Source organism: Podarcis erhardii (genome assembly GCF_964252035.2).
Source record: "Podarcis erhardii genome assembly, chromosome: 10".
In the NCBI taxonomy this organism is placed as follows: Eukaryota; Metazoa; Chordata; class Lepidosauria; order Squamata; family Lacertidae; genus Podarcis; species Podarcis erhardii.
The window spans coordinates 22,770,143-22,785,875 of NC_138500.1; the positions used below are offsets into that span (position 1 = coordinate 22,770,143).

General features: G+C 44.1%; 1 protein-coding gene across 2 annotated transcripts in view; it reads right to left on the bottom strand.

Annotated features, from left to right (window-relative positions):
• Positions 1-15,733, bottom strand: part of TMEM178B (transmembrane protein 178B) — a 271,082-nt gene that overhangs the window by 199,586 nt on the left and 55,763 nt on the right. For both annotated transcript variants that reach the window (XM_081878992.1, XM_081878993.1), the window contains one exon: positions 15,345-15,458. In XM_081878992.1, the coding sequence (XP_081735118.1) occupies positions 15,345-15,458 (114 nt within the window). The remainder of the gene's footprint in view (positions 1-15,344; positions 15,459-15,733) is intronic.

Sequence of the window (15,733 nt, forward strand, 5' to 3'; positions counted from 1 at the left end):
CTGGCTTGACCAGTTTAGCAGTCCTCCTCTTCTCCAGACCCCCGTTTTTTCAACCACAGAATCACTGGGCAGGTGGGTGTGACTCTGAACAATAATTCAGGACCACCCCCCTTATTTCATTACCTTATTTAAGGTGATCCAGGAAGTATTGGCCATGGTGCTTTTCTCCAAGGCTGCTTATTTTAGTAATCTGGACAAGGCTTTCCTTCCCTACCTTCTTGGTTCTGCCAATTCTTGGTCAGCAGGGGAACTGGGCTTCTCCTTTGTGCTGATGCCCGTGTTGTAGTGGCAAATGGAAAGCGCTCAGGAGCTCATCCTGATGCCAAAATTGAAGGCAGCTGTGTTGATACATTCACAGGCACATGCGCACCCCCACACCCCCACGAACAGCAGGACGAAGCCTAATGCCCAATTTGTTACAATCAGCTGACAGTCATAGAATAGACACTTATAGAATGAATTCAGCCGAGCTCTAACAAAAGATCTTCAGCCAGCTGAAATGCACCCTTTAGCTTATAATTAGAAACGCAGGCAATCTTGCAGAGAAGTGCTGCCATTTAAAGCGCCAGCAAGCTGCTGTTCCCTTCTTTTTCACAGCAGACGGGGGCCACGAGAATCAAGCTGGGATGAATGACAGAGGGGGAAGGAGAGAGCCGCAATCTCTTCACACTGTCTCCTGTTAGTATCGGATTCAGCAGCAAAGAAATGTACCGGGCCACAGCCAAGGAAGCAGTCTGCATCTACACCCCCACCTCCTCCTCAAATAAGCTTCATGTTTCACGGAGGACTTAGCTTCAGCAAATTTATTTATTGGTAAAAAATATTCTTCAGACTTTGGGGGGCTGTCCATGATTTATTTATATGAACCAAACAATCTCATGGCTGGCACATTCCTACTAAACATGATTTTATTTGGCAGCATTTATGAAATATTTGATAAGTTCTGTATAAATATGCACCTTGTATCCCATTATGAACAATTAATTAATTAATTAGATGCATATACCAACGTTCATCCGAAAATCTCAGGGCAGCTCACAAGATAAAAGCACAGGATAAAAGCACAAAATAAATAGTTAAAACAAAAACAAAACAATAACCCTCTTCCCACAAAAAAAAATTTAAAAGGCCATAGAATGTTAATCAGCCAAAGGCAGTGCTTTTTTTTCTAAAAAAAAATTTTAGGGGTACTCTCATTTTCCTACTCATATTGAAATACTGCTCCTCAATGAGGCCAAACTTAGATTCACAAAATGTTTAGTGGTATCCGTACCCCTGCGTTCCCCCCCCCCCGAAAAAAGCACTGGCCAAAGGCATATATTAATCAGCCCAAAATAGACATATTTTATACACACACATTCCATGGAATAAAAATACAGTTAATTGATTAATTAGAAACCTGATCAAGGACAAGGAAAGAGGGGCCCATTATTGTTTGCCATGTTTATAATCCATACTTACTTTCCACGGTCTTTGATTTCCTCTATGCTAACCCATCACATTGTGGGACACAGGTGGCGCTATGGTCTAAACCACAGGGCCTAGGGCTTGCCAATCAGAAAGTTGGCAGTTTGAATCCCCGTGACGGGGTGAGCTCCTGTTGTTCAGTCCCAGCTCCTGCCAACCTAGCAGTTCGAAAGCGTGTCAAAGTGCAAGTAGATAAATAGGTACCACTCTGGCGGGAGATAAACGGCGTTTCCGTGCGCTGCTCTGGTTCTCCAGAAGTGGCTTAGTCATGCTGGCCACATGACCCAGAAGCTGTATGCCGGCTCCCTCGGCCAATAAAGCGAGATGAGCACAAAATCCCAGAGTCGTCTGCAACTGGACCTTACGGTCAGGGGTACCTTTACCTTTAACCCATCACAAACAATAGGGATGCATGGGTTGCATCTGGTGAAGTCATCCTGTTAGCGCAAGGACTTCCCCTTGCACAACAGAATTTCCCTTCCCTCTCCTTGTCCCCTAAATCTGCTCTGGATAATTGCAGTACCCCAAAAACAGATCTGATGGCTGAATGGGTGAAGGAGAAAGAGAGGGGGCAGTGTGAGAAGAAGTTCTTGCACTAAATGTGATGACGTCATCGAATATAACCTCCTTATCATCTTATTCACTTGCCAGAGCAAGGAAAGTCAAGCAATCCCCCTGGTGCTCTGGCTGATGGCATCATTGCTCTTGCTCTATAGGGGGGGGGGATGGCCCAGCCCTGGAGCTGCACTCGCATTCCGCTACACCAGTGATCGACGCTGTACCCTTCTATTCTGCATTTTCCCTTCCTTCCTTCTCACAGGCTATGCAGCCCTTATCCCTTTCGAGGCAACCGTGGAGTCTTTGTGCAGATGGCCTTAATGCTGCACAGCGCAGGCTGTGATGGATTCCGACACGAAACAGAAGCAGCTGCTTTCCCAGCAAAACATGCCAAACAGAACAGCTCCTTTGCCCCCAACAATAGAATTGGCCACAACCAAACACGCTGCGTGCGTGTTGTCAGTGTGTCAGCGGCAACAGCTATCATGGCGGGGGAAGAAGTGTGCAAACAAGGGTAGAAGCGGCGCCAGAAACATTTCCAAATTAAATGGGGAGAGAGGAGGGAGGTATATATTCTAATTCCTTTCCAAGAAGCGTCAACTCCTGGATTGCAAGTCTTCACTCTCTAAGGCAGCCTAGTGACACGAATCCCTACCCAAGCCATGAACAGAAGAGGAAGATCAGTTTCCATAGCAATTCCACAGTCGCTCTGCGCCCAGATGTAACATGTGCCTTGAGTTATGGGACACAAAAACACAGCTGCTCATCCATCACTGCTAATAGGAAAAGGCTGAGATGGCAGCAGCGAGTCCTAGAGGAGAACAAATCATTTGCTACCTTTTGCCATCTTGGTCTAGGAGGCAGTTTAAGGCTGAAAGACAAGGCTTCAAGGTATAGCGAAAAAGAAAGAAAGAAAGAAAGAAAGAAAGAAAGAAAGAAAGAAAGAAAGAAAGAAAGAGGGGGCAGGACTAGTGTTGCATGAGAAGTAGGAAGAGTCCTTATCCGGGGGAAATTCTGTATACCAGGGAAAGCTGTGGCTCTTCAGGTACTATTGGACTACAGCTCCCATCATCCCTGACCACTAGCCACACTGGCTGAGGCTGTTGGGAGTTGAGTCCAACATCACTTGAAAAGCCATCAACAGTTAATACATACATGCAGATATCATAGTTAAAACCATGCTCAAGGCGGCTTACAACATGAAACAAACAACACCATGATTGCAAACATAACAAACATAATTCCTCTTAGGACCTAAGGGGGTGGCAATCTCCCTTATGCAAACTTACCTTATGGTCCAAGTCATCAAATCTTATTTTAAAGCAAACTTGCACACATTGATGTATAACTGACTAGCATATTACGAACATTAATGACAGGTACCATTAAACCCACCCAGTTTCTCTTTTTCCCTTTCAGACAAACCTGATTATTCATTTTTACCATCAATATGGATTCCTTTTTATTTTTTAAACAGCCATTCTTTTAACAACTGGCACTTTCGTTTTTCTCCATGATTCTGCCTGTGTCGTTCTTGCAGATGCAAACATGCAAGAAATCAACGTATTAATAAAAATATCACTAATTAGTCACTTTACTCACAAAACTGACTCAAAGGAACTTACAAGCACACTTACCTCTGTTTGGTATTCTAACGTCAGTACATATCAAGAGAAATAACACTGGGGCTGCATTCAGATAGCATTTCATTCCCTCTTCCTCACATTTCCTTACCGGTTATTTTTTGCATTTTATGTGACCTTTCACACAACCTTAAATCCACTTTCTGGAAATCTAGTGAGATATTGCAGAGGTTTAATGCTAGTTTCTGTGTTAGTTGTTCCCTTTTAAAAAATAAAATAATAAATAATAATAATTTTTATTTATACCCTGCCCTCCCCAGCCAAGGCCAGGCTCAGGGCGGCTAACAACCAATAATAAAAACAAGTTGATTAAAAAATCTATTTGCCAACAGGGAGACCCATAATATTGCAGTTTTGCTCATGTAATGAAATTTTGGGCGGTATTTTAACACATCACACAGTGGCTCATGGGAGAACAGAAGCATGCATGCCTAGAAATGTTGGGGGACCAGTGATGTGCCCCAAGATGTTCATTGTTGTGTCACACCACATCCACTGGTGTGAATGAAATTTAGTGTGACATGCTGCTATACTGATTTTTAAAAAGCCACAGTTATTATGGAAGCCACTGCGATGCAAAAGGAACATTAGAAACTAGGATAAGGGTGCTTTCATTATATAACCAGTAAAATAAATGCCACAAAACCCATGTCTGGATGCAACCATAATCTAGTTTTAGATGGTGCATCCTAAAAGCATCTCCCTTATTGCAGTCAAAGTAAAAATAATAAATAAATAAAAAGTTGTCCAGAAGCACCTTATAGGCCAACTAAGTTTGTTCTGGTATAAGCTTTTGTGTGCATGCACACTTCTCCAGATACACCTAAGAGCAGTTACCCTTTCTCAACACCTTTTAGCGAGTAAGTCTTTCCACTATAGAAATATTTTGATGTAAATCTTCCTTAACCAACACTTACCATACGTGGTTAACATTTTGGAGAACAGGAAGAGAGAGAAAATACATCGAGCTGGAAACACTGCTATATACTTAAAAGATTTAGGACATAGGCCCATAACATACATTTGCATAAAATATGTATATCCTAATTTGTATGTATAGATGCAAATTTAAATCAACGTTCACAGAGGGGGGGAAATAAAGTCAGACTCTTTCTAACAGGGTTTATTCCTAGCTATGGGGTTCCAACTGGGTTGGTGAGAGGAATTTAATTCAGTTTGCATTTAAAGGTGAGCCAACCTGATTCAGAAGAATTACCTGAACCAAAACACAGCCCTCGTTAGAAATTAGCACTTCTCTGAATTTTGCAATGCAGTACTGCAACGAGGTAATGTGTATAAGAATGCGTATACTAGCATACAAGATGCATATATTTGTGAAAATAACATGCAAAAATGCATTATATGTGGGGAAATTGTTCTGCAGAAATGTTTATGTTAGCCAAAACTGCATAGAGCAATGTGTGCATTGGGGGGGGGGATACAGTAAAATGCTGATGAGTTGTCATGTGGTGTTTAAAAAATAAATAAATCACAAACTGATGTGGAAGTGTGAAGAACCAAACTTAAGATTAGAAAAATTGACATATTTGCCCATCCCTAAGAACCAGTCTCCTGCCAACCTAGCAGTTCGAAAGCACGTCAGAGTGCAAGCAGCGGCATGAAGGTAAACGGCGTTTCCGTGCGCTGCTCTGGTTCCCCAGTAGCGGCTTAGTCATGCTGGCCACATGACCCGGAAGCGATACGCCGGCTCCCTCGGCCAATAAAGCGAGATGAGCGCTGCAACCCCAGAGTCGGCCACGATTGGACCTAACGGTCAGGGGTCGCTTTACCTTTACCTTTAAGAACCAATAGGATTTTCTGGGTTTCTGGCTACATCAAGAGTCAATGGCAGTAGCTCCTCACTGCCCTCCATGGGCAGCAACGAGATTCAGGAAGGGGAAAGCCAGGATTTATGAGGCAAAAATCCTGGCAATGTTCCCCAGTGTCTGCTAACTTGAAAGGCAGAGCAGGTGCAACCTGGGAGTGTGTCCCTGCCATGGACGCGCTTCCATCTCTGGCGTGGTTCCTCCATAATAGATAGATAGATAGATAGATAGATAGATAGATAGATTCTTTATTGTCATTACACAAGTGCAACATTGCACAGTGCAACGAAATTGGATGCCATCCCTTAAAAAAAAAACAACAAAAGCAAAACAGCAACAACAACCAAACAAACCACATTCCAGCCACACCCACACCCACACCCATCAAACTTCCAGGTCACACTATCGAGTTACAGCATTCAAAAAGGCCACAGCTCTTGGATAGAAACTATTTTTCAGTCTATTTGTCCTTGACTTGATGTTTCTATATCTCCTGCCAGAAGGCAGTAGTGCAAACAGACTGTATCCCGGGTGAGATGAATCCTGCAGGATGTTGTTTGCTTTCCTAAGACAACGGGAACCGTACAGTTCTTCCAAAGATGGGAGAGGATGACCAATAATCCTTTGGGCTGTGGTTATGACCTTCTGGAGCACCTTCTTCTCCCTAGCTGTACAACTGGAGAACCAAGCACAAATACAGTATGTGAGAATGCTCTCTATGGAGCCTCGGTAGAAGGACACCAGCAGTTTCTCACTCAGATTGTTCTTCTTTAAAAGTCTGAGGAAATAAATTCTCTGCTGAGCCTTCTTCACCAGAGCAGTGGTATTTGCGCTCGGACAATTGGCATTAATCAAGAGGCGCTTCTGGACCAACATATGCTAATGGGCTGCAATCACTCAGCTGCTGAAAGGACTGGGCTTGGCTCTTTGAAGGTATCTGAATGTTTTCTTTGAAGCTGGAGAATCCTTACAACAGCTGGGAAAGGAAGGGGGAGAACAAGGTGCTTTGTGCTTTCTTATGGCTTTCAAATGGTCTCCTTTTTTCCTGTCCTCCTCTGCATAATGAAAAGGATGTGTGTAGCCGCTGCTATGTTATTCTGTTTGTTACTTCGGAAAAGAGGGGGGAGGCTTTTGATTTATGCTCAACCAGGTTTTACTATGCCCTCCCCCCTCGACCGAGGCTGAATGGACTTTATTTGAAATGATTCCTGGACTGCTGTTGGAGGAAGGCAGCATGGGTGGGGAAGAATGAACTGCTGACGAACAGCTGTGGTAAAGAGGCTGAATTTGAGAAAAAAAGCTTGCTTTAAACTTTGTACCGAGAAAGAACTCCAGAGCAGAATTTTAATGGAGTTTGGATATGCACTCACAGTTATGTATGGCTGCAGCTCGCACACTAGTCAGTAAACAGTGGAAGAAATGGAATGTAACCTTGTACCATCCAAATAAACACTGCAAAGAACTGAAAAATGGAAGATAGTAATTAACTCTCCCAGCACACCAGGTCTGGAACAACAATGTATATACACACGTGAAATGGATTACTTATTTATAAGATGTAACGAAGGTTTGTAAGGTGAAAAAAAGTGGCCAGCTGGAAGAATGGTTTAACAGCAAGTGAAGGGTGTCAACTGGACTCCAAATAAGAAACAATGCGGCTACGCGAGGAAATGATGGTGATCGTACGTTTGGAACAGGAGTAGGAAACCTGATTTTAAGAAATTGTATTAAATTTAATTGATTTGGTTTGATTTGTAATAATTTGGAAAATTAATAAAAAATAATTTGAAAGGGAAAAAAGAACCAATAGAATTTTCTGCACCCAGTACACTGGAGGTAGACTGGAGCCTTCATGGTTTAACATGGCAAGTGGCTGAAATCCCACTGGCACCTAGCTCTGCAGAATGCCCAGCTACCGTGTGTGCGTGTGTATTTTAAAAGGTGTGAATCATAGGATTGAAGGGTTGGGTGGGGTCTTGAAGGTCGTCTAGTTCAACCCCCTGCAATGCAGGAATCTCAACTAAAGCATCCATGACAGATGGCCATCCAACTTCTGCTTAGAAACCTCCAAGGAGGGGGAAGGAGTTCTGGGGCATAACCCCTGGGCCACCCCTCAAACATGTTCAATTGCATACAATATTGCCTTATATCAGGCCAGCCTATTTGTCCATCTAACCCAGTACTGTCTGCCCTGACTGGCAGGAGCTCTCAAGAATCTCCTGCAGAGGTTTTCCCCGCCATTAAGCTACCGAAACCTTTGAACTGGAGCTGTTGGGACTCAATTCTGGGGACACCCTGCAGGCAAAAGCATGTACATATCTGCGCCTGAGCTCCAGTCCCCCTCCTTTGACATACCACAAATCTTACAACTTGAACAAAGAATGAAAATACCTGTGCATTTTGCAAGTTGCACGGACTCCGCAAAGCAGGGAATTGTACATCAGACCTAGAATAAGCACTCTGGGCTGTAGAGATCCCAGGGTTAATTCAGACACACACTCTATCCAGAACGAAAGAAGGCTCCATTATATTCAGGCCCTGGGAATCTTTAGGAAGTCCTGACCAACTTGCCCTGGTGGTAGAAGTAGTTCTGCTTACTTATCTGGGGGTAGGTGGGATGTGCACTAGAGGCCCCTCTTCCTCCTCTCACTGCCATCAGCAACCTGTTAGCAGGCCAAAGCAAGCTCTGTTGCTGCAGAGGTGACAGGAACAATTTGATTTCTATCTCATCTTCAGCTGAACCAATCTCCGCCTCGCTTGGGGAAAGAAAGCAATCAGGATGGCAATTCAGAGAAGAGCTACGACACTGGCCAAAGGAGCCGAGATGTTTTGAAAGAGAAGGGGTGTTTGTGATAAGCAAAAGCCAAGAGGTGATGAAATGCCCATTGCTGTTCCTCCCACCAGCACTTTCCCTGCATAACCATGAATTCAGGATAGAAACATCAAGAATACCTTCAAGAAATGGACCTTAAGGCTTTGATTTCCATGCCACGCAGCCAGGATAATTGGAGGAACTCACTCTATGGCTTCTCCTCACCCCAGATTTATCCCACATTCTAGGAGAGGAAATACTGGCATGGGGTGGTGACTTCAGGTGACAGATGGGTGGAAGGTTTCATCTCCAGTAAAAAAAATGACCCTTTGGCTGGAAAAGGTTCCTGACTCCTGGTTTAAGAGAAGCAAGACTTTAATAAAGCAACCACCACTTCTGATTGCCACAGTTGAGACCCTACCTGCCCGCAGACTGTCTCACCGGAGTGGTGCGTGCTCTAGTTATCTCCCGCTTGGACTGCTGCAATGCACTCTACATGGGGCCACCTTTGAAGGAGACCTAGAAACTACAACTAATCCAGAATGCGGCAGCTAGACTGGTGACTGGGAGTAGTAGCCGAGACAATATAGCACCAGTCTTGAAATACCTACAAGGGCTCCCAGTATGTTTCCGAGCACAATTCAAAGTGTTGGTACTGACCTTTAAACCCCTAAATGGCCTCAGCCCAATATACCTGAAGGAGAGTCTCCACCCCCATCGTTCAGCTGAGGTCCAGCTCCGAGGGCCTTCTGGTGGTTCCCTCACTGCAAGAAGTGAGGCTACAGGGAACCAGGCAGAGAGCCATCTTGGTAGAGATGCCTGCCCTGTGGAATGTCCTCCCATCAAATGTCAAGAGAGTAAACAACTATCTGACCTTTAGAAGACATCTGAAGGCAGTCCTCTTTAGGGAAGTTTTTAATGTTTGATGTTTTACCGTGTTTTTCATATTCTGCTGGGAGCTGGCCAGAGTGGGTGGGTTGGGAAACCCAGCCAGATGGGCAGGGTATAAATAATAATAATATGTTGTTGTTGTTGTTGTTGTTGTTGTTGTTGTTGTTGTTGTTGTTGTTGTTAACTAGGGATAGTTTCAGGATAGGCCCACATAGACTAAGCCAACCCACAAATTTTCCATGAGAGGCCCAAGAGCTATCAATGGCTACTAGCCATGATGACTATGCTCTTCCTGCACATGGTGCCTCTGAATAGAAGTTGCTTGGGATCATAGGTGGGAAGAGTTGCTAATACACTCAAGTCCTGCATGAAAGTTTACCAAAGGCATCTGCTCAGCCATTATGGGAACAAGATGCAGGACTAAACGAGCAACTGGTCTGAACAAGCATGCTCAACTTATGTTAATATGTACCCATCACATTTTTCAGTGCTGCCTGCTCCCATTGGGAAATGCAAAGATACAAACACGGGCATCATATAACAAACCAACATTTCTCTCTCACACCCACCCACCCATCTTCTCTGTTGCCTTGGGCTGTTCTTCCTCACTCCTTCAGGCACGTTCATTCCCCATCCCGTCATCAAAGCTTAAGGCATATTGAGCCTGCCCTGCGAGGAGCATGGGCATGGACATGGAGATTTGGACATGGAGATTTGGACATGGAGATTTGGCACCCCACTGTGCTTGGCTGTTTGTTTGCTTTTTGAAAAATTTATGTCAGGTACTGTACTTGTGAAAAATTCAGCAATAACAACTGGGGGGGGAGGGGTGTTTACAGTTTTTTTTTGCCAAACGTGGCTTTTCTTTCCAACACTGTTTAGCTGCACTGTAATTATCATTTAGGGGGGAAATTATATGGCAGTAAGGGCTAAAGTAGTGAACAATATACTGATTATTTACAGCAGTGGGAGGGTTGGTGGGGTGGAAGCACTCACCTGACCTCCCAGCAGCTGGGCCATTGCTGTTTACTGGGAGGGAGAGGGCATGGCAAGAAGAACAGTGTAGTGCAAACAGAGCCAGCAGGAGTGCTGGGTTGGCTCCACTGATGCATTTGCAGCAAACCAAATTCACCCGCCCCTCCGCTTCCTGGTAAGCAGCAGCAGTTCACCTGCCAGGAGGTCAGGGAAGGACCTCCAGACCCCCACGACATCTGCTGCTGATTATTTGTTAATGTAAGCACCTGGTAGGCAAGGCTTGCCAACACATCTTTTTAATAAGACTAAAAAGAGACAGGATACATTTCAGTTTCGTTTTGCAAAGTGTTGGTCCTCCTTTGCTGTGAGCTGCAGAATCAGATCCAGCTATTTCATGAATCTCACCAGCCAGGAGGCTGCCAGTCCTTGTTTGGGGAGAAAGAAACCAGGAGTGCTGGTTCACATGTAACACTAAGCCAGCCGTGTGCTCTTTCCAACAATCAGACAGAGCGCAAGTGGGTGCAGGAGTGGAGCAAAGAGGGGACTTCTGAGCAGCCTGCACCAATGTGATGCTCATTTCTATTAAACTGTGATTTAATGTTACTTACATTCTTCTGAGCAAACATGCTTAGGATCGTTGTAGTGGGAAAATGCAGCCTATATCATGCTGCACGGCTGTTATCCTATGCATGTTCAGGCTATGTACACATTACTAGCTTAAAATAGTGTTTTTACTGTGTTTCAAGTTGAATTTGCATGGTGTTGTGTGGTGTTTGCATGGTTTGGTTTTATCATCCCTGCAATGACTCCCAGCTCTGCTCCCCACCCACCACTCTAAGCAGAAACATCACAGAGTTGAAGTAAACGTCTCCTTATCACTTCTAGGTTCTCCTTTGAAACACACACACACACACACACAGAGAGAGAGAGAGAGAGAGAGAGAGAGAGAGAGAGAGAGAGAGAGAGAGAGCTTCCCACCATTGTGACTTTTTGAAAAGCAATCTATAATTTATTCTGGCTCTCAGTGGCTGGCGCAATTGATGCACGCTTGCACAGAGAAGGAGAGGAGTGTGGTTAGTAAGAAAAGTGTGGAGAAAGGAGAGGGGGCTGCTAGTGTGTTCTGGGCTCTGAATTGCTCAGACTATCTCGATTCTTTGCCTCTTTGCTGCACTCTCGGCTCCCTTTCCCCTCCATGGCTCCTACCTAGAGACAGTTCACAGCTTTATTTCTCTCAGTGATGGCACTTTAAATAATCAAAGTGAGTGTGAAGAACAGGTCCTTCTCGCTTGCAGAGACTGATAAGCAGAGATGAGCATGGATCTCAGTCTCTCTCTTCTCTATCTATCTATCTCTCCATGCAATATTCTGCCCTTGGGAGGAAAGGAGGAGTTAACTTTTCCTTATTTTTCATTAGTTACGTCCAAGTTGGCTTTGAACTGACAGGGCAGGGAACAAGTGCAGTGCAAAGAGTACACCAATGGTATGCATCCAACCCACTTGTGAGATTTTGAGCAGAAGCAGGGGGAGGATGCTTTTGCAATGCAAATTGTGATATCTACATCTCATTGAATATTTGATTCACTTTACATATTTCTCTGCTTTTAAAATTATCTGCTTCAGTCAGCGATCTACTGAACACTGAAACAACAACAACAGCCAACGAATGCTGAAGGACACTGACAAACTGGAACGTGTCCAGAGGAGGGCAACCAAAATGGTCAAAGGCCTGGAAACGATGCCTTATGAGGAACGGCTAAGGGAGCTGGGCATGTTTAGCCTGGAGAAGAGGAGGTTAAGGGGTGATATGATAGCCATGTTCAAATATATAAAAGGATGTCACATAGAGGAGGGAGAAAGGTTGTTTTCTGCTGCTCCAGAGAAGCGGACACGGAGCAATGGTTCCAAACTACAAGAAAAAAGATTCCACCTAAACATTAGGAAGAACTTCCTGACAGTAAGAGCTGTTTGACAGTGGAATTTGCTGCCAAGGAGTGTGGTGGAGTCTCCTTCTCTGGAGGTCTTTAAGCAGAGGCTTGACAACCATATGTCAGGAGTGCTCTGATGGTGTTTCCTGCTTGGCAGGGGGTTGGACTCGATGGCCCTCTATGATTCTATGATTCTATGATTCTATGCCTGTCTGCCCTCTTGTCTCCTTGCACTGATAACTCCAGGAACTAATGTGCTTTCTTAACTCAGCCTATCAGAGTTACTACAGGGAGTTCACATACATGCGCACATATCACATGTTGAAAGCATTATATAGGGATAGCAGGAGGAAGCCAGCTAGACAATGCCCACATAATCACAGCCCACTACCAGCCATGTATTAGATGGGCTTGTGAAACAGTCCTCAATGCATACCTTGCCCAGATGTCGGGCTCTTTTACACAAGGTTGAATTCTAATTGGACCTCAATTTCCCCTCACATGGATACATTCCTATACATGATGTGCCCTTGGCTAAGGGTACTGACTATACAACTAGATGGCAAGTGGGACTTGCCAATACAATCCCTCCCATGTGTTTTTAGTGTATGACTGCAGCTCTGCACCTGAGAAAAGTTTTCATCTTGAAGCAAGTCTACAAAAGTGTGCTTCACTCTAAGCTTTAGAGAAGCAACTCCTGATTAGCCTGGAATGAGGAAGACCATACAGACCAGCTTTCTGAAACCTGGTGCCCTCCAATTGTTTTTATTCCCATCAGCCCCAACCAGCATGGCCAATACGCAAGGGATGGTGGGAGTTGTAGTCCAATCCATATGGAGGGCCGCAAGGTGAGGAAGACTGGTATATATATATATACCTTATCGAGGATGAGGAACCTGTGGCCCTCCAGAGATGGTTGGACTACATCTCCCATCATCAATGACCATCAGCCATGATGGTAGGGAATGATGAAAGTTAGGGTTCCAGGAACATCTGGAAGAGTTCTTATTCCTGATACAGAATAGGTTTCCTGCAATAATTTCATTTGTTTATGAAAACTTTCTCCAGGCTCTATTGTGTCCCTGTGAGAGGGAGAAAGTACCAGCTAAAAACAACACAGAGCACTTATTTCCTCAATAAGCAGGTGACAGTACCTTCAGCTTTTGTCCGTGCACTTCCACAGTGACTTCTTGCTCTTACAAGGATGGCCTGGCAGTGGCTTCTTGCATCTATTCAATCCTACTGGGACTTTGCATCAGTATCCTTGCTTTTCAACAACTGCTTTCTGATACTGTGTCACCATGGAGCCATGAGAAAACAGGCTTCTTGACTCTGACATGAAATGCCCTCCTCTCATTCCCCACCCCGAGTGCCACAAGGGGGAGAAAGTAATCTCTAATGGCAGCCATGTATCTCAAGGCGACTCTTTCCCTGTCATGGTCACTAGCTTAAGAGGTTGTTTGATGCCCATTGGCTGTAGCAGCGATCAGATAGGCTTCTGGTGGCTTTCTTTGCACTGCCCCAGGCAAGGGACTGGAAAGAGCTAGCTTGAGTAGCAGGGTGGGCAAGAGTTAAGAGGAAAGGCCTTTGGCTTGATGAGCATTGGATGGAGCAACCAAGATGATACTCCTGCTCAGAATGTCAATTATGAACTAGGAATGGATGAATCTGTCAATTTAGGCTTTTCTCTGGTTCTCACATTGACAGTTCACCCCACTTCTGCAGCAGCCGGGGATTGATTTCTTTTAAGTCTACATGAAAATCCATTCAGATTTCTGTGCATATTTCTCTTAATATAAAAAAGTATGCAATTTGGTCTAGTCTATGCATTTTGTCAAGCAATTTCCCCATTAATATTAATTATATTGGATTTATGGTTGTCTGTTGTTGTTGTTTATATACCACCTTTCGTTCTGAAGATGTCCAGGATGGCAAACAACATAATTACAAGAACAGGACTAGACACAATATTTTACAACTTTTTTTTAAGCAGCACAGTATAATATTACAGCACAATAATAATGTTGGACCCAGGGCAAAGAAATTATGATCCAAAAGCGCAGGCAGGATGCAAAGGGAATGGGGAGTTTGCACATTTTTGTATGCATATTACTACTACTATTACTATTGTTACTATTATTATTATTATTATTTAATTTTGCAAAGTTGAAAACACTTTACACTTTCCCCCTGGTTACATGCATTGTTGAATGTATTTGGAAAAGTGTATCATAGCATCTGGAGAAGGGCACATTTCAAGTAATAGCTGTGTTTTGGTTTGTGTATTAGATCAGGAAGTGCAAATCAGACAAGCTTTTATCAAAATGCAAATCCTATTTATTTATCCCCATCCTGAGTATGAGCAGCCATATCCAAACACAACTCACAATTGGAAGGTCCCTGCCTGGGAGCTCTCAGAAAGCAGTGGGCACAAAGATAGGATCCAATATCCAATCCTTGCTACTTGGCAACTTCTGCTGAATAACCAGGGTCAAAGGGACTGTTCACAAGTTAGAATTTCAACATGAAAAAAAAAGAAGAAGACCCTAAACCCCACAACCCTATTCAACATGAGCTCAGTAACATACAGCAACTTGAGCAAATTAATGGCTATGCACATAGCTCTGACGGTTCTCTTTTATACAATAGCCTATAAATTCCACTGTCTGCAATAGCATCAGTATCACAAACACAACTAAAAAAATTCCTTCCAGTAGCACCTTAAAGACCAACTAAGTTAGTTCTTGGTATGAGCTTTCGTGTGCATGCACACTTCTTCAGATACACTGAAACAGAAGTCACCAGACCCTTCTATATAGTGAGAAGGTGGGGAGGGGTATTACTCAGGAGGGTGGTGGGAATGGGTGATTGGCAGATAGCTGTGATGAGCCTGTTGACGACTCTTAACGACTGCAATAGGTCTTACAGGAAAAAGCAAGGGGTGAGAAGGTGAAAAAATGGCTTTGTAACAAACGCAACTGTTAGCATGCTGAAGTTCTGATTGAATTAGACATCCCAGCACTGGTTCTGTTCATAACTTCCAAATGTAATTCAATAGCCACCAACGCACGGTTATGCTGTGTCACCAACCATATTCCTTCCCGCTGCAGCATCCCCAGCACAGGCAAGCAAACAACAGAGTAGCAAGAAGCCCAACTTATTGTCCCTTTCACCCCCTTGCAGATGGGAAGCAATACCTGCTGGCTACCCAAAAACGCTGAGAAAAGGAAGGAGACCAGAGACTTACGCAAGGCATGCCACTCATCCTGGCGGATGGTCTTCGTAATGTTGTAGGTGAGGTTCTTGGGAATTGTTGCTGAGGAGTAGTGGTACTTGATGTATGAACACTGGTCAATTGCTCCTGGGAAAGGCAAGAAGAAGGCAATGTTTGTTATGCAAGAAGAGAGTCTTATTTCATTCCACAATTCAGCATGAGAGACCCACACCTAGAAGATGTGGGACACTGGCAGGAGGATTGCTTAACATCAACAAGCCTAGAGAAACAGTCAGGATGTTGCAGGAAGCCTCGTTCACTATTGTCCTGGAATCACTGGGAGGGGAAAGAAGGTCCCTATGAGCCCATTTAATACACTGAAAAGTGGAGAGGGCTGACTAGTGGGAAAGTGTGTGAATACC